The sequence below is a fragment of the Heterodontus francisci genome, chromosome 23 (genome assembly GCF_036365525.1).
Source record: "Heterodontus francisci isolate sHetFra1 chromosome 23, sHetFra1.hap1, whole genome shotgun sequence".
NCBI lineage: Eukaryota > Metazoa > Chordata > Chondrichthyes > Heterodontiformes > Heterodontidae > Heterodontus > Heterodontus francisci.
Genome location: NC_090393.1, coordinates 48807802 through 48828099, shown reverse-complemented (window position 1 = coordinate 48828099; position 20298 = coordinate 48807802). Strand labels below are relative to the sequence as shown.

Sequence of the window (20298 nt, the reverse complement as noted above, 5' to 3'; positions counted from 1 at the left end):
TAGGCAATATAGAGTTGGATATCTAAGACATTCGATTCAGCCCCATGCCCAGACACACACACAGGGAGGTTAGTGTCCTAAGTTTGATTAATTTAGAACCAGGTAAAGAAGAACTATTAATGACCTGACTGACTAGTGGCAGTAGGGAAGACATGCTCAAGGTTCCGCTGATAATGCCACAGGGCACTAGGAATGGTACATATCCAGGGGATATAGAACAGAATCGCTGGGGGTGGTCAAAGGTGAATCAGTATATAGGGTGGGGTCACATGGATATGTGACAAAAGGCACCAATACCACCTTGCTCATGACCACATAGTATGCACATGTAACACTCCAAGACCTATAGATAGCAATTCTGCGGTAGTGGTTAGGGTCAAGTCCATGAAGACAGCTTTCAAGGTGGTTCAGGCATCCCCAACCCAGTGGTGTTTCCTGACCGACGAGAAGCATTACCTCTATGGAGGCCTGGTATGTGCAAATAATCACATGTTCTGTCTCCAAGTTGCAGACTCATTCACCTGGCAGGAAGGACCCTGACAGGTATGTTCTTCAGCCCTTGGTGGGATAATAAGCGAATTTAGATGATGCACCAGGGAAGGAGGCTCGAGAAGCAGTCAAAAAGGGCTTTGGCCACAGTTATAGATCATGTCAACTGGAGCTGGCAGGCCATCACACAGGGAAGGGTGCAGATGAATTTGGCAAGGAAACCGCTAAGGTATTGGGCGACTCGGCCAGCACCAGTGCCATGGCCGGCCACATGCAATACAATTGGTGGGATATAGGCAGAATGGCTGCCGCTGTTGCATCAGTACTCGTCCTGATCATTTGCTTTGGCATTTGTTGTTAGTTAAGGTGCATTATACAATGGGCAAAATTGGCTATGATGTTCAATAAGGGGTACGCCCCAGTGGCAGTCACCTAGAATGACATTTATGCTCTCTAGTCATTTATATTATAGGATACCTATCTCTCATACAATGTGGTCCGCCCTGACAGAAACAGATACAATTCTCTCAAAGGAATACACCGAATCTACGTTAACTGCACAAGCCAGCAACCTGTCCCACAGATCCACTATTCTCTTAGAAAAGAATCACATAACATCAATCTAATTCTGGCCTTACATAACTTCTAAAAGTTACTCCTGGTTCCCACTAACCAATTCAGTTGAAATAATTGGTCTGCATAAAGACAACCGAGTTGCATCATTATTTTACAACTATAATTAAATCATCTCATAATCTACACTTTACTAAACAGACCCAGCTCTCTGAGCCCATCTGGTTACCCAAGGTGTTTTAAAATTTGTAATTTATCTTGTGGCCCTCTGCATACTTGCCAGAGTCTCAACATCTCTCACCATCTGAGACTCCCAAAACTGAGCACAATATTCTAATTGGCTGTGGCAGTATTCTGTTAATTATTACTAGAGTTCATGCAATGGCTCACATTAGGAGGAGGAAAGCCACTCAAAATAGAGTGAGTGATTGACTAGTATTGACTAGCCAAATACAGAAAAGCTTTTATTCCTCATGAGATATAACTCATTTGAGAAATACAAATAGGCAATTCAAGAGGAACTTTTATTTTTAACCCAGAGAGAGGTCAGAATGTGAAACTTGCTATCACAAGGAGTAATTGAGGCACAGGTGCATTTAAAGGGAAGCTAGATAAACACATATGGGAGAAAGGAATAGAAGGATATAATAATAGGGTTTGAAGGCCTCCTTCTATGACGTAATGACTCTCGACTAAGAGGAAGGAAGGTTGTGTGGAGCATGAACACTGGCATGGGCCTGCTGAGCCGAATGACCTGTACGTGTGATATAACTCTATGGAACGCTGAAGTGCAATCAGCAATTTTGCTCCAATTTTTTATTTTATTTTTACATATATTTTAGAAATATGTTACTGAATTTTCTGAATGATGTTTAGCAAGACAGTTTAAAATCTACATCAAACAGCATAATAGAAAATAGTTGAAAATTATGTTCTGAAGTAATGTTACACTAATAAGTATGCAACAAGGGACAAACAACAAATTAGAAGTAAATATTACTATTAGCCAACACTGGAGGCAAAAAAAGCAGAAAATGCTTCTCTCCTGTTTTTTGTTTAAAAGCCTATAGGTAGTCTACTATTTTAAAATATTTGACAGAAACTAGATTTTAAGAAAAAATCAACTGCTAAGGATTTAGATTAATGTTCCATTAAATGAATAGAAGTAAAAGTAATTTATTAGCTACAGAAGTAAAAGTAATTTAGTGGTGGTTACAGTATTAAAAGTGATTTGGGTCTGTAATTAAATAGCAACAGTCCCAAACACCACACTACTGGCCCAACAGAAAGGGGACTAGCATCCAACATAATAATATAAAAGCAAAATACTGCAGATGCTGAAAATCTGAAATAAAAACAAGAAATGCTGGAAATACTCAGCAGATCTGGCAGCATCTGTGGAGAGAGAAGCAGAGTTAACATTTCAGGTCAGTGACCCTTCATCAGCATCCAACATACTAAGCCAACAGATGCTTGGTTGTAATGACCAAAGATATGAGCTGGGAGAATCACACTAATAGTTGGAAAATTAAGTTCAGAGTTTATGGCCATTAGTAAAATTTCTTTTTGAAACAAATGCAAGCTAAATGAAGACAAAATTGATCAAATTATTAAAATTATTCCACACTGCAAACTGATAAACTAAACAAATCCACTCACTTTTTGTTGGATGGTGAGGTAAAGCAGGGGAGGCAGGGATATCAAAAAAGTAAAAAAAAGGCACAAAATAGCACATTCACTCTACTTTCCAGGCCCCATAAACTTCTCATGAACTGCAGTACAAATCTTTCCACAGCCAATATAAACATGACTTCTGCCAATCTGCCTGCAGCTAACTGTTTTTATAAGACCTACCTGTGAGACAGCTCCTCTTTATACATGTGTATAATCACATTTAGTGGTACAGATTTTTCTTTAAGCTACTTTTAAAATCATGGATGGGGAAACTCATTCCAGATTGGTTCCCTATTGTTAAAGCTGGAAGACAAGAATGATATAAATGGCAGCTTTCTTTTGCTGCATTCCAAAATGCATCTCTAAAATTATGATCTCAAATTAGCTGCTTCCTCATCAATTTCAACATTCAAATTTTTTTTTGAAGTAAAGTTAACAAGGGTCTTGTCCATGTAACTAAAGTGGAATTACTGAGTATAAAAATCTGAACACCAAATACCTAATGGGTCTGCACAGTAATTCATATAGTTGAAATATTTTGAAGCAACTTCTTTCAAACTTTTCATTTCAGTGATGTATAGTTGCATTATTACATTGCTCTATTAGAACAGGCCCATGCATCAATCTGTCTTGTGCCAAAATTCTAATACAATACTGCTGGCTCCATGTTACAAGTATTAGTCTGGGTGACTACTTCCAAGAGGTGCAGTTGGCACAAAGCCTATTTTTTTTACAACAAAGTCTTCCACTGATTGAAATGCTGAGAGTCAACTGATAACAATCAGTAGAAAATTTACCAGCAATAACTGTAACAGAACAATGGGTGATCTTTAAAGGAGATGATGTTTCAGGTACAAGCTAGGTACTTTTCAACAAGGGTAAAAGGTAATGGAACCAAAGCCAGTGCTCCTTGGATGGCGAGGAGGATAATGAATATGATGAAACAAAAGAAGAGGGTGTATGATGCACGCCAGGTAAATTCTTCAAGTGAGTACCAGGTCAAGAACAATAAGTTGAGAGGGGAAGTGAAGAGGAAAATCAGACTGGCAAAGGGAGAGAAGATAACTACAGGCCAGTTAGCTTAACATCTGTCATAGGGAAAATGCTGGAATCTATTATGAAGGTGGTTATAGCAGATCATTTAGAAAATCTGAATGCAATAAGGGAGAGTCAATGTGGTTTTGTGAAGGGGAAATCATGTTTGACTAATTTATTAGAGTTCTTTGAGGAAGCAACAAGCAATGTGGATAAAGGGAAACCTGTGGATGTGATGTACTTCGATTTTCAGAAGACATTTGACAAGGTGCCACATCAAAGGTTACTAAACAAAATAAGAGCCCATGCTATGGGGGTAACATATCAGGACAGAGAGGGGATTGGTTAGCTAACAAGAAACGACAGTAGGCATAAATGGGCCATTTTCAGGTTGGCAAGCTGTAACTTGCGGAATGCCACAGGGATCAGTGCTAGGGTCCCAACTATTTAAAATCTATATCAATGACTTGGATGAAGGGACAGAATATAAGGTTGCTAAATTTGCAGATGACACAAAGATAGGTAGGAGAGTAAATTGCGAAGAGGACATAAGGAGTCTGCAAAGGGATATAGATAGGTTAAAGAGAGTGGGCAAAGATATGGCAGATGGAATATAATGTGGGAAAATGTGAACGTCCACTTTGGCCAGAAAAATAGAAAAGCAACGTATCATTTAAATGGAGAGAGATTACAGAACTCTGAGATACAGAGGGATCTCGGTGTCTAGTACACGAAACACAAAAAGTTAGTATGTATGTACAGCAATTGATTAAGAATAGGAGAATAGAACGGCAGCTGACATAAAAGGAAACCCAAAAGTCTTCTACGGGCAAATAAATAGTAAGCGGGTAGCAAGAGGCGGGGTGGGGTCCATTAGGAAAATGAGGGCGATATATGCTTAGAGGCGCAGAGACAAAGCTAGAATGCTTAAGTACTTTGTATCAGTGTTTACTAGGATGAAGATGCTGACAAAACAATTAGTAGAAGCAGAGAAGGTAGAGTTAATGGATAATGTGAAAATTGATAGGCAGGATGTACTGGAAAGACTGTCTATGCTTAGATTGGATGAGTCACCTGGTCTCGATTGCTCGCATCCCAGGTTGTTAAAGGAAGTGCAAGTGGAGATAGCGGAAGGGCTTGCCATAACCTCCCAATCTTCCCTAGATACAGGGTAAGGTGCCAGAAGATTGGAAAAGTGGCAAATGTGACACCCTTATTCAAGAGTGTAAGGACTACAGGCCAGTTAGTTTAACATTTGTGGTGGGTAAGGTTTTAGAATCAATAATCAGGGGGGGAAAAAAATCAACAGACACTTGGAGAGGTTCAAGTTAATAAAGGATAGCCAGCACAGATTTGTAAAAGGCAGATCATGCTTGACTAATCGAATTGAATTCATTGATGAAGTAACAGAGAATGCTGATGGAGGGAAAGCAATGGATGTTGCCTATATGGATTTTAGGAAAGCCTTTGACAAAGTACCACATAAATGGCTGGCTAACAAAATTGAGGCTCATGGAATAGGCGGCCCAGTCAACTTGGATTAAAAAATTGGTTTAAGAACAGAAAATAACAAGCCGTGGTAAATAGTTGTTTTTCAGACTGGAGGATGGGAGACAGTGCTCGGGCATATAAATGACTTGGATATTGGAATACAAAGTAAAATTTCAAAATTTGCCAATCATACCAAACTTGGAGGTGTGGCAGACAGTGAGGATGATACCAATCAACTGCAACAGGATACAGATAGGCTAGTAAAATGGGCAGACGAGTGGCAGATGGAATTTAATACACAAGTGTGAGGTGATGCATTTTGGTATAAGGGATGGGGAAAGGTCATAGAGACTAAATGATACAGTTCTAAAGAGTGTACAGGGATAGAGGGACATGGGGGTTCATGTGCATAGACCTTAAAAGATGGCAGGACAAATTGGGAGAGTAGCTAGCAAAAGCATCTGGGATCTTCGGCATCATTATTGTCTCTGCTTCCACCACCCTTGTAGGCAGCGAGTTTCAAGTCATTACCACTTGCTGCATACAGAAGTTCATTCTCATATCCCCCTGCATCTCTTGCCCAAAACATTAAATCTGTGTCCCCAGTACTTGTACCATCAGCTTTTCTTTGTCTACCCTATCCAAACCTGTCAGAATCTTGTACACCTCTATTAAATCTCCCTTCAATCTCCTTTTGTCCACAGAGAACAACTCCAGCTTCTCCAACCTAACCTTGTAGCTAAAATCCTTCATCCCTGAAATCAGTCTGGTAAATCTCCTCTGCATTATCTCAAGGACCCTCACATCCTTCCTAAAGTCTGGTGACCAGATCTGGATGCAGTATTCTAGTTGTGGCCTAACCAGAGCTTTATACAGGTTCAGCATAACCTCCTGGAAAATGCCCCTGTTCAGCAACTCGGTATGCAGCGTGGTGTATATTAGGGACTAGCTGGAATTGAGTTCAGCCTGTTGCATTGCCATATGACATGGCACCATGTAATTATTCTTTTGAATCACTGAGTCACCAAACTTTAAAACACCTCGAGAAAAACAAACTGTATTTTTCCCTCTTTAAATGGAGAAATAAAACCAGATGATGTTTTGACTCTCATTTTCTACTTACTATTGTTGGTATTGTTTGCATTGAAAGTGCCAGATGAAGTATTCATATCTTTATCTTTATCCTGGTTCTCAAAGTCCATATTCAGAGACCTTGGTGGAAGGGGGGGGAGGAGAAAGAAAACATTGTAAGATTATACTGTTCAGACAGAGCAAAACTGTGGCCTAAAGTTGCATGATACTGTATCACTTGTACTGTAGAGAGTAGGAGAGTAAAAATTTAAACTTTCATTTCCTAAAACAACCTTCAAGAATTATCTGCTTTGGGAGCGGGAGGGGGGGGTTAGGGTTTCTTTGACAACTTGTCACAAGATTATTCTATTATTTAGCAGCTACAGGCCTTTGTAGACATTTTGAGTATTCCCATTCTACTAGAGGTTTCAGCCATTCTTCCTACTTACTGTCCCCAGTACAGATAAAACCCAACAAACAAGCCAAAGACAACAGTTTCAAGTCCTTTAACACAGGAGTGAACACATTATGCTCACTCTCTTCTCAACCAAGCTACTGATTACTGAAAGTATTTTGACGCAATTAAGTGTAGTACAATATAAACCATGGATAACTGCATTACTGTGTGTTACAGATTAAAGTCAATAAAATTGGAAACAACAATGGAGATTTCCAGCTATCTTTAACAAGTAATGAAAGGAACCCCTCTAACATGACCCTCATAACCAATGCATATGCTTCTGCTTCACTTCTAATCAAAGAGTATAGGTGTGCAAACAAAACAGTGGAAACAGCATGCTATACTGTGATCAAACAACCAACGGGTCAGATCAAAGCTCTGCAATCCTGCCACATCCAGTCATGAATGGTGTTGGATAATTAAACAACTAACCAGAGGAGCCTGCTCCAAAAACATTCCCATCCTCAATAATGGTGAGAGCCCACCAGACCAGTGCAAAAGACGAGGCTGAAACATTTGCAACCATCTTCAGCCAGAAGTGCTTAGTGGACAATCCCATCTTGGCCTCCTCCTGAGGTCCCCATCATAGAAGCTTGTCTTCAGCCAATTTGAGTCACTCCACATCAAGAAATGGCTGAAAGCACTGTATACAGCAACGGCCACGGGCCCTGATAAGTCTTCAGTACTACAGCCAGAAGTTGTGCTCCAGAAACACCCTTCGCCAAGCTATTCTAGTATAACTACAACACTGACACCTACCCGACAATTTTGAAGATTGTCCAGATATGTCCTGTCCATAACAAGCAGGACAAATCCAATCTGGCCAATTTTCACCCCATCAATCTACTCTCAATCATCAGCCAAGTGATGGAAGGTGTCGTCAAGCGGCACTTACTCGGAAACAACCTGCTCACCAATATTCAGTTTGGGCTCCACCAGGGCCACTAAGCTCCAGATCTGATTACAGCCTTGGTCCAAACATGGACAAAAGAGCTCAATTCTAGAGGTGAGGTGAGAGTGATTGTCCTTGACATCAAGGCAGCACTTGACCAAGCGTGGCATCAGGGATCTCTAGCAAAATTGAAGTCAATGGGAATCAGGGAAAACTCTCCACTGGTTGGAGTCATACCTAGCACAAAGGAAGATGGTTGTGGTTGATGGAGGCCATGTCAGTCCCAGGACATCCACCTCCTTAAACATTCACTCCCTCCACCACTGGCACGCAGTGGCAGCAGTGTATGCCATTTCTAAGATGCACTGCAGCAACTCACCAAGCCTCCTTCACAGCAACTTCCAAACATGCGACCTCTACCAACTAGAAGGACAAGGGCAGCAGACCCATGGGAAAAACACCAGACCTGCAAGTTTCCCTGCAAGTCACATACCATCCTGACTTGGAACTATATCACCGTTCCTTCACTGTTACTGGGTCATAATCCTGGAACTCCCTCCCTAACAACACTGTAGGTGTACCTACACCACATGGGCCACAACGGTTCAAGATGGAAGCTCACCAACACCTTCTCAAGGGCAATTAGGGATGGGCAATAAATGCTGGCTTGCCAGCAATGCTCACATCCCAAGAACAAATAAAAAAAAGCTGCACGAAGGGCTCAAATCGCCTTTGCTCTAATATTTAGATATTTTCCAATTGTCCATGAACTAATTACCCATTGCAATATAAAAACATGCTTGAGTACATTGATATAACCTTAACTAGGACAGAAAAACCTGCAGTCTTTTTTTCCTTAAAGATTATTGGCCTGCACCAACTTACATCACCCATTCAAAATATAGTATTCAGACTTTAAATACCAAATAACCTATCTGTGATGATAATTTTTAAACTTATGTAAGCTAAGTTTAAAAGCATTCCTCATTCAAACTTTAAAAAAAACTTTAGTTACTGGCCTCTCTGCCTGCCCGTCAATCTTTCACATTCTCCCTGGACCAAGATTTCTTTATTTTCCATCTGCAATCTGTCCCAATCTCTTTCCCGCTCTCATGTCTTCCATAGAGAGACTTTACATTAGCATGCAACTCCAGCTAAACACATCCCATGCTTTTCATAGTTTTTTATTTACAAAAATCACTTACTTGGACTGCTAATTTCAACATGTCACAAATATAAAGTTACACAACAGATTGTGCAATTCACTGAAACATACACCAGAAAACAAAATTTGCAAAATACAAATACACTTCAGATTTAAGAGTGTTGTGCCCTTTCATCCTGTAGCTGGTACTTAAGAAACCCCACCAAATCCCATCAAAAAGCCCTTATCTGTAGCACTTCGCTAATCTTTGAGCATATTAGCATTCGTCAACAATTCTATTTTGAGAGAATTCCAGTTCTATGTGAAAAAGTACAAAGTTAATTGAGAAGTTAGAAATAAAAACAGAAAATGCTGGAAATACTCAGTAGGTCAGGCAACATCTGTGGAGAGAGAAAGTTAACTTTTCAAGGTTGATGCCCTTTAGAAGTTGGAAGCTACACAGTCTTATTTAAAAACTTTGTACTTTGAGACAAAAACAAAATACTGCAGATGCTGAAATTCTGAAATAAAAACAGAAAGTGTTGGGGAATACTCAGCAGGTCAGGCGACATTTGTGGAGAGAGAAGCAGAGTTAACGTTTCAGGTCTGTGATCTTTCATTAGAACTTCTGATGTTAACTCTGCTTCTCTCTCCACTGATTCTGCCTCACTTGTTGAGTATTTCCAGAATTCTGTTTTTACTTAGACAAATACTTAATAGGTTCTTCATTCTTTCAACAGTAGCATCCTCCACACTACACAGCAGTGGGCTGATACTCTAAGGAAAAATTACAAGACAGTCTCCTTTAAGATATAAAAACTAGAAATACTCAGCAGGTCTGGCAGCATCTGTGGAGAGAGAAGCAGAGTTAACGTTTCGGGTCGGAGTTCCGAAGAAGGGTCACTGACCCGAAACGTTAACTCTGCTTCTCTCTCCACAGATGCTGCCAGACCTGCTGAGTATTTCCAGCATTTGTTTTTATTTCAGATTTCCAGCTTCCGCAGTATTTTGATTTTACTCCTATAAGACATGCTGAGTTCAGTAATGTTAGAGTATTACCCATCTGTTGTTTCCCATTCCTGTGCCCTATAAAGTGCACAGAAATCTTAGGAGCATGTGATATAAAGGCACATCAAACTCTCAAGCAATTAACCGAGATCAGGGCAAAGGATGAAGATTACCTTAAGAAGCAGGTCATCATTCTTCTCCATTTCCACATCCTCTTCACACAAAACAAAAAAACTTGTATTTATATGGCACCTTTAACGTAAAACATCCCAAGGCACTTCAGAGGGGCATTACAAAAAAAGACTGGCCAAGCAACTCTAAGGAAAGAGACAAGTGTGCAGAAGCTGAAATTAATTTACAACAAATGCTATTTATGCCCAAGACCTAAACTATAAGAGAGAATGAGAGAGGAAAAAAAAGCAAAGAAAACAAGGATACAAACAGAAAAAGATAAAATGGGAGAGAATGACCAGATGCCATGTTTCATTGTTGCCCCTTCATCAGCTGGTACTTCTGGCAACTTAATGCACAAAATATTTTGAGTTGAAGGGTGAAGGAGCATTTCTAGTTAATGGCAGAAGGGGTTAGATATTCTACTACAGCAAAATCTGGCCTATGTAGTCTCAGCTTCCCATTCATTTTATGTACGAACTGTTTGTTTTCCATCAGGCAATCTACCCACCACTCACTCTTCTGAGGAAAAATTCTTAAGTTTCTTGTTTCAATTAACTCAGCCTAAATAACTCTATGAGAAATGGACAGTGAATAAAAGACAGGGATGGGGAGAGCGAGAGAAGCGAGTGGACAAGAAAAGAAAAACAAAGAAAACAGAGAAAGAGTAACAGTGTGAGAGCTCATGAAAAAAAGCAAGTGATCGAGAGAAGCGTACTGCTTGTTAAAGAGCCTATCTTTAGCAAGTTCAAAAAACAGAAAGCATGAAAGGCAGAGAGCAGGCAAAACACGAAAGGCAAAAAAAAAAAAATCGAGCACAAAAGACACAAGTAAACGAGGGAGAGAATGAAATTTTTATTGTTAAATAACCTATCATGTCCTCAGAATTTCACAGCCAATGAATTACTTTTTGAAGTGCAGTCACTTATAGAGAAGTGCAGCAGTCAATTTTGCACATTGCAAAATCCCACAGAGAATGGTTACAGCACAGGAGGCCGCCATTTGGCCCATCAAGTCCATGCCAGCTCTGTAATATCAACTCGAACTCCAGCTCCCCCACCCTTTCCCCTGCAAACTTCTCTTCAGGTGCTTATCCAATTCCCTTTTGAAAGTCACAATTGAATCTGCCTTCACCACACTCTCAGACAGTAGATTTCAGATTGTAACCACTTGCTGCATAAAATGTTTTTCTTCATGTTGCCTTGGATTATTTTGCTGGTCACCTTAAGTCGGTGTCCACTGATTCTCAACCCTTCCACCAATGGGAACAATTTCCCTTCATCTACGCTGTCTAGATCCCTCATGATTTTGAACACCTTTGTCAAATCTCCTCTCAACCTTCTCTGCTGAGAGCAACCCCAGCTTCTCCAGTCTATCCACATAGCTGAAGTTCCTCAACCCTGAAATCATTCTTGCAAATCTTTCCTGCACCCTCTCTAAAACCTTCACATCGTCCCTAAAGTGCGGTGCCCAAAACTGGACACAATATTCCACTTGTGGCTTATGTCTTATAATGGTTTATCATAACTTCCTTGTTTTTGTACTCTATATCTCTATTTAGAAAACTCAGGATCCCATATGCCTTTTTAACCACTTTCTCAACCTGTCCTCGCACCTTCAATGATTTATGCACATTTACCCGCAGGTGTCTCTGTTCCTGCACCCATTTTAGAATTGCGCCCTTTTGTTTATATTACCTCTCCTCGTTCTTCATAGCAAAATCTATCACTTCACACTTCTCTGCATTACATTGCATCCACATTTCGGGCTATTCCACCAGCCTGTCTATGCCCTATTGAAATCTATTACTATCTTCCTCCTCAGTTCACAATACTTCCAAGATTTTGGTCATTTGCAAATTTTGAAATTGTGTCCTGTATACCCAAGTCTAAGTCATTAATATACATCAAGAAAATCAGTGGTCCGAGAACCATTCCCTGAGGAACTCCATTGTATACCATCCTCCAGTCCAAAATACAACTGTTTCCTGTCACTCAACCAACTTCATATCCATGCTGCCACAGTCCTTTTTATTCCATCAGTTTCAACTTTGTTGGCACACCTATTATATGGCGCTTTATCAGATGTCTTTTGGAAGTCCATCTACACCTCATCAACTGCATTACCTTTGTCAACCATCTCTGTTGCCTCATCAAGTTAACTAAACACGATTTGCCTTTAACAAATCCGTGCTGGCTTTCCTTAATTAATCTACACTAGTCCAAATGATTGTTAGTTTTGTCCTGGATTATCTTTTCTAAAAGTTTTCTCACCACTAACATTTGAAATTCTCCAATCCTCTGGTACCACCTACATATCGAAGGAGGATTGGAAGATCATGCCAGTACCTTCACAATTTCCAACATCCTCGGATGCAACTCATAAACTAAGTACAGCCAGTCTTTCTAATACCTCCTTCTTTATCAATTTTTAGCCCATCTGGTATCTCAACTACCTCCTCATTCACTATGACTCCGGAAGCAGTATCTTCCTTGGAAAAGACAGATGCAAAGTACTCATTTAGCACCTCAGCCATGCCCTCTGCCTCCATATTTAGATCCCCTTTTTGGTCCTTATTTGGCCCCAACTCTTCTCATACTACCTTTTTACTATTTACATGCCTATAGAAGACTTTTGAATTCCCGTTTATGCTAGCTGCCATTCTCTTCTCATACTCTCTCTCTGCCCCTCATTCCCTTTTTCAATTCTCCTCTGAACTTTTTATATTCAACCTGGCTCTCACTTGTATTATCAACCTGACATCTATCATACGCACCCTTTGTCTGCTTCATCATACTCTATTTCTTTCAACATCCAGGGAGCTCTGGCTTTGTTTGCCCTAACTTTCCCCCTCGTGGGAATATACCTCGAATGTGCCCGAACCATTTCTTCTTTAAAGACAGCCAATTGTTGCATTACAGTTATGCCTGCCAATCTGTTTCCAATTTATCTGGAACAGGTCCGTTCTCAACCCACTGAAATGGGCCCTCCTCCAAATAAGTATTTTTTTTTTTACTCTCGATTGCTCCTTGCCCTTTTCCATTGCTAATCTAAACCTGCTCCCTAAATGATCTCCCCTATTAATACTTGATCCACTTCAATCCCCAGAACCAGATCCAGCAATGCCTCCATCCTCATTGGGCCGGAAATGTACTGATCAAGAAAATTCTCCGAAATACACTTCAGAAACTCTTCTCCCCCTCTGCCCTGTACTATTATCCCAGTCCATATTAGGATAATTAAAGTCTCCCATTATCACTACTCTATAGTTCATGCACCTCTCTAATTTCCCTGCAAATTTGCTCCTCTCTATCTTTCCCACTAGTTGCCTATATAATACAAACAGCAAATTAGATAAAACATCAGCTGAACTGTTTTTAGTGATGTTAGTTGACAAAGGAATGTTGGCCAGGACACAATGAGAATAGTGCCACAGTATCTTTTATCTTCACATTCAACAGGTACACTGGAACTCAGTTTAACAGCTTAAAGAAAGACAGCATCTCCAATAATTCACTGCTGAACTGAATTGTCAGCCTAGACAATGTGCTCAAGTCCTAGAGTAGGGTTTGAACCCACAACTTTCTGACTCAGTGGTGAGTGCCGTGTAATGAAGCCAAACACAACAAATAGCAAATACCTTGGGCGTGATAATTTTCCAGATACAGTGCTCTCACCCAAAATCTGCCTTAAATTTACTCACGAACAAGAGAAGTATATCCATGGGAGTACCCCTTTCCCATCAGTAAATTACTGGCACTAGATAATACAATCTATAGCCCATTCAGCTGATGTTTGCTTGGAGAAGACTCTACCCAAAGGCTATTAAAATTGGACAGAAATCTCAAAAGGGCCACAGAGTACTTGTGAGCATCTTTGCAATGAAAATAACCAACTCAGTTGACAAGTACCTGCTGCTGCCAACTTTAACGGCATCAGAGAACCACCCTAATACTGTACCAAATTAAACAGGGCTTATCAACAGCCTGTGCCTAAAGCTTGCTAATCTGAGATGTAAACAATTTGCATTTGAATAAAAATCTTAGCTCACAAGAACACAGATACACAGACAGGGCATTTCAGTTAAAAAACACGTTTGAAGTTCTATGGAGGAAGTAGGAATATCATGCAATTTTCAAATCCCTTTCATAGAGCTGGAAAAAGTCTGCAAGAAAACCAGAGAGAATCTTGCCATGTGTGAACTCCTAAATAGCTTACTTTAATCATAGGTATTGAAATTATTCCACAACCAAGAAACATTGTAATTCCAAGGAGTTGGTATGTTTGGAGGAATAATGAAACAACTTTCTCTGGTCAATGCTGTGCACTACTTATGAAGTACCTTCCAAGTGCAAATCAAGGAAGCAAAGTAGATCTTATCCTCTGAACAACTATACTGTCAAGTGCAAGTTAAACCAAAAATGAAAGATACGGGCGGCACAGTGGCGAGCACCGCAGCCTCACAGCTGCAGCGACCCAGGCTCGATTCTAGGTACTGCCTGTGTGGAGTTTGCAAGTTCTCCCTGTGACCATGTGGGTTTCCGCCGGGTGCTCCGGTTTCCTCCCACAGCCAAAGACTTGCACGTTGACAGGTAAATTGGCTATTGTAAATTGCCCCTAGTGTAGGTCGGTGGTAGGAGAATTGTGGGGATGTGGTAGGGAATATGGGATTAATGTAGGATTAGTATAAAATGGGTGGTTGATGGTCGGCACAGACTCGGTGGGCCGAAGGGCCTGTTTCAGTGCTGTATCTCTAAATAAATAAATAAATATGACCAGACTGTTATAAAAGGAGATCCCTTCTGAGAGATCAAGAACAAAAACAAAAATAAACCACCATCCAAGGGCAGGACAGTTTTTTAAAAATACTTATTCGATGGATGTGGGAGTCGTTGGCAAAACCTGCAGTTATTGCCCATTCCTAATTTCCCAAGAAGGTGGTGGTGAGCTGCCTTAAGTTGCTGCAGTCCATGTTGTGCAGGGACACCCACGGTGCTGTTATCAGAATTATCACCTTTTCTGCTTGAATCCCTTCAAGAACCCTAGGGGTCAGAGCAGACTGGAACAGAAGAATAATTTCCAGGGGGAAAGGTATCCAGCCTCCAGGCTGACATGTATATAGCTCATATTCTTAAAAGGAAACAAGTAACAGCTAATGGATAGATTTGAGCAATGTTGATTGCAGAAGCCAAAGATAGGTTACCCACTTTTCACCTCTTCTACAGATAGTAGATGTAGATATAAAGGGAGAAAATAATTTGTATGGCTCTCATAACAAAGGGGAAAATTCAAATCTGATCAAAAAAATATATTGTGTTCTCTAACTGGGCTTAACCACTTGTTTAACAGATTGCAATACTATCGGTAACTAAATTTAGCTTAGTCGACATAATGAACTAAGGTGTATTATATATTATCCAAGGTTTACCTTTGTTCTCAATGCGTAATGTCACCATGACACTGTAAAATGACATTAATTGCTGCACTTCAGTGAAGTAAATTTTAGATAGGTGATTAAAGCCTGAGTAATCTGCAAGTAGAAACAACGACCCTGAATTTCCTTGGAAGGTTTGTCGTAAATTTCCCTCAGCAAGATTACCACAGAAACTGGCATAAATTTTGACATAATTTCTGCATAAATGTATTCCAGGAAACAACAAAGCTTTGCGACTGCAGGTATAAATTCATGCGTTAAACTTCGATACAAAACGATTGCAATTATTCCATACTTTCAAATAGTTGAGTAGTAGTTTGACAATTGCATATGTGAAGAGCTAAAACTCTCAGTACAGAACACAAGGCCAAGAAGAATAAAAGCAATGATGAGATGATTCAAAAAACAGATTGGCAAAAGCCAAACTTTGTTTTTAATTTTAAAGATAATAGGAAGACTGAGGAAGACAAAGAACTCTGCACTTTTACAAAATAATTAATAAAACAACTGGCTGCAATTTTTCCATTTAATTTCATTTCTACCTATAGATGGATGATTAGGGAGGGTTACACTTAACACATTTTCAACATTATTTAACAGTACATGATAAACTACTGCACCCACTTACAGGATCTTATATTGGCGTCAATGTGATGCATGCCTGCCACTTATTGCCAAGGTTTGCCTTGCACTTTACATCTGACTGCACTAAATCCAGTGGCCTGGAAGAACTGTTTCTGGCAAGTTAGGACATATTCTGCTCTGCCAGTCCTAGCAATTCCTGGCAGCTTTACAGTCAGTCTTAAAATCTGTGATTTAGAAATGAGACAAGATAAGAACGACATAAAACCAACTTTAAAACAGCCTTGGAAAGAGCGGTGATCTCCCATTACTTAGACTTCATTTACCTAAAAGGGACTCAAAATAAGATCACCTTCTCGATCAGTGCAAACCTCTTTCATTACAACTTAGATTCCATTAAGCCATAGTGATGTTTATCTCTTGGTAGCAGTTCCTAAAGACACGATTCTTTTAGTAACTAAACCCCACAAGCAATAAGGAATTCCAGTCCAGTGAACTGGCAGTATTCCAGGAAGGCAACATCATACTTACCCATGAATCAACATCACTGTTAACAGGTACCAAAAATTGATCAGCAGCAGCACACTGGAATTCCCTCCCTAAACCTCTCCACCTCTCTTTCCTCCTTTAAAATGCTCCTTAAAAATGTACCTCTTTTGCCTGAATATCCCCTTATGAAGCTTGGTGCCCAATTTTATTTGGAAACACCTTGGGACTTTTTAACTGCATTGAAGGAGCTATATAAATGCAAGTTGTTTTTGTTGCCTCTATCAGTAGCGACCCTAATTGGTATTTAAAGAATCTAATTGGGAAAATAGTGCAATGCTGGAAGAACTCCATTGTCTAAAGCCTAACAAACAGCACAAGCTTGTAGAAGACGAGGTAGGTTTGAAGACAGGATTGTTTACAAGGAAATCTATGTCCCAAGGACGATTTAACAATGCAGCATAGACAGAAGCAATATTTAAAACAAATCAGTTGAAAAACCATGATCATGTGGGAGTGTGGTGACAACAGATGAACAAGCAAAGGGAATAAAAAGATTCAAGTAAATTCATAAGCAGTGTACCCGACAGGTTAACAAAGAGAGTAATGTGGGAAGTAAAGGGTTACCGGAGCTCAGTGTTAAAATTGTTTTTCTCTCTGAATGTGTTATCTGTGTGTACGGGACAATTGTGATTATACAAGGGACATAAATGCGATTATAGGAAAAGACAAATGTGATCAAACCAGGGGGCACTGCCTACTGAAACTGCTGCAATAAATTAATCTGATGTAACTGAAAAATTTCAAGACTTCTGCTTGTTGAAGGGTCCTCACTGCACGATGCTTGTAATAAAGGCTTTCTGACTTTACTCCAGACTCCTTGTGACTTTTGTCCGACAACAGCTTGGCATAGCCGGCAGGATCTCCGGGATCGGAATAAGGGAGGCACTCGCGACTAACAGTGGACGGGTGAGTGCATTTATATACCACCCTTTAGACAGGACTGCTGGAGCAATGGGCCAACCCTGACAGATCGGATAAGGATGCCAGATCTGGAATATCAATGTTGGTGCGGCGCACACTGGAGATCCTGGGGTAAACAGAGGCAGGTGTCATTCCTTGGCGTTCCTGAGGTAAACTGAGGCGGGTGCCGTTCCTCGGGTAAACGTGTAAGGACCGCTGGGCCTACAGCGGGGAGAAGGACGACGTCCAAAATCTAACAGTCAGACGGACTTGACCGAGAGAATCTAGTCATGACGGAAAGGAACAGCAAGTGGGGACACAAGGGGTCACTCATGGAATACCTAATTGGAAAACATAAGAAAACAGTAACAAGGAGGAAAAAACAAGGTTGGAATCCCGAGTGGGCTCCGGAACAACAAAAGGTATGCTGGGAGAAGCAGTTGAAGGATAGAGAGGAGAAGGCAATAGTAATATTGTGTGCCTGTTGCGTCGAGACTTGTTAGACAGGTCAGGCAGGAATCAGATGGATAGAAGCCCAGAGGAACACGTTGCAATCTCAGGTTAAAAGTTTGGAGAAACGGGTCGCAAGTGTGGCACATGTCTGTCTTTTACCCAAGAAAATTGGGAAAGAAATGATGTAGACTGGGGGGAGCTACAGCATGAAGCGTCTGAGTATGGGCGACGTGATGATGAATACCAGACCAATGAACAGCCTTCTGAATATGAACCACCGGAGGCTACAACCCCCGTGATGTCTATTTACCCCCAGCTGCCTGGGCAACTGGGAGACCAGGGGGGCAATGGCGCTGACCAAGACCCAACACACCAGGCTTCGACATATTACCACCAGGGTACATAGACTGTTCACTCCGGGAGAGAAACAGATGATCCTAAAAGATCTCCCGACCCTAAAACTTAATTAGGCAATGCAGAGTTTTGGAAGAGATTAGAAGAAATTATCGATATACATGCTATGCATTCCAAGGACATCCACGTGTTTGTACGAGCCAAATGCCCAAGAATTAATTGGGAATAGATGCCAGATGAAGTTAAGAGCAGGCAGTGGACAGAAGGAAGGGGTCAGACAAATGAGGCCAAGTATCAAATCTTTGAATTTAGGATACAAGATGCTCTGGGAAACGATCAAAGTAATTGGGCAGCCACAATCGCCGTTACCCAGAAAACCAATGAGTCACCCACAGATTATGCGGAGTAAAGGTTTGAGGCATGTGAGGACTATTAGGGGGTCCAGAACCTCACCCGTAACGATTCTGTGTTCCTAAAAATGTTGAAGGAACGACCAGGGCCGGCACGCCATAAAGTCTTAGATTTGGGAATATCGGTTGGGGATAACTTTGGTGCCATTACGCAATGGGCTAGTGAGGTCGACACGAAGCAGAAAAAGACAACAGGTGAGCCCGTTGCTGGGGTAGCTGTAGCGGCTGTCACTACAGGAACGGCCGAAAATTATTTTAATTGTGGGAAGCCTGGACATCTGGCAAAGATGCGTCAACAGGGTTAGGAGGAATTAAGTCGGAAGCACCACAGTAAATTAAAATGTTGTTGGAAAAGATAAAAAAAGGAAGACAACTTGTGTGTGCATAAGTTTCTCTTTGTGTATTATATTAGGGTCCTGTAATTTCCTTGTCTGTCTGTGTTGGCCCTGTCTGTGTCACAAATCTAAAGGTTTATTAATTCTGTGGTCTGGTCCTGCATGATGTTTTAAAGTTTTGATAGCTGTATAAAATGGATGAGAAGCTGTTAAAGCATAGATTATGATTCTTTAAAGGTATTGTCCATTGGCAAACTGTTAAGTATGCCAGGCACTTGAAGTTACATATTAGATCAAAAATGAGGAGACCTGAAATTCAGGGACTAGTGGCCAGACAGCTGAAAATTGAAGTGAAAGAGCCAGAAGGACGAGTGGAATCAGAAAAATACATGGTAAAACTGGCACAGATTCAGTTAGACATGAAGAGGTTAGAGCTAGAGTTTCAGGACAGAGATAGGGAGCGAAAAATCAAAGGAAAAAAGGAAGAAAGACAGGAAAAGGAAAAAGAGAATTTCGGAAGTTGGAACTAGAATGGGAAAGAGAAAAGGAAAAATGAGAGGGGCAGGAGAAAGGGAGTGAGAAAGGGAATTCAAATTAAAAAAGCTGGAACTAAAACAAAAGGCTGGCCTTGACTCCAGTGAAAATTCTGGTGAGGGAAAACCTGACTCCAGCCCTGGACCCAGTGGAGAGCTGTTTAAATTTGTGCAATCCCTCCTGAAGTTTGAGGAAAGGGACGTAGAGGCATTTTTCATTTCTTTTAAAAAGCAAGCTAAATAGATGAGGTGTGCGAAAGAAAAATGGACACTGTTCATGCAAAGCAAGTTGATTGGCAGAACTCATGAACTGTATGCCATGCTTTGAGGAGGCTTATGCAGATTACGAGATGGCAAAAAAGGCTATTCTGACTGCTTACGAGTTAGTCCTCGAAGCTTACAGGCAGAAATTTCAGAACCTCTGGAAACAGCCGGGGCAGACCTATACAGATTTTGAGAGGGCAAAACAAATTAACTTTGATCTTTGGAAGTGGGCACTAAAGGTAGAGGCCATGTATGAGACCCTTAGGGAATTAATTCTCCTGGAAGAATTTTAAAATTCACTCCCTCCGTTAGTAAGAACGCAGGTTTCAAGAGCCAGACAGGCAGCTGAGATCAATGATTACGAGCTTGTATACAAGCCCAAATCCTTTGTCCATCACCCCAACAAACCATAGAAGGTGGGTGGTGAAAGAAAGGCAAGTGACCATGACAAGAAGTGATAGCTGGGAACGCCCTGG

At 40.8% G+C, this 20298-nt stretch overlaps 1 protein-coding gene across 1 annotated transcript in view; it reads right to left on the bottom strand.

Annotated features, from left to right (window-relative positions):
- Nucleotides 1-20298, bottom strand: part of sppl3 (signal peptide peptidase 3) — a 287681-nt gene that overhangs the window by 135225 nt on the left and 132158 nt on the right. The window contains exon 3 of the mRNA XM_068055206.1: nucleotides 6386-6474. Coding sequence (XP_067911307.1) covers nucleotides 6386-6474 — 89 coding nt within the window. The remainder of the gene's footprint in view (nucleotides 1-6385; nucleotides 6475-20298) is intronic.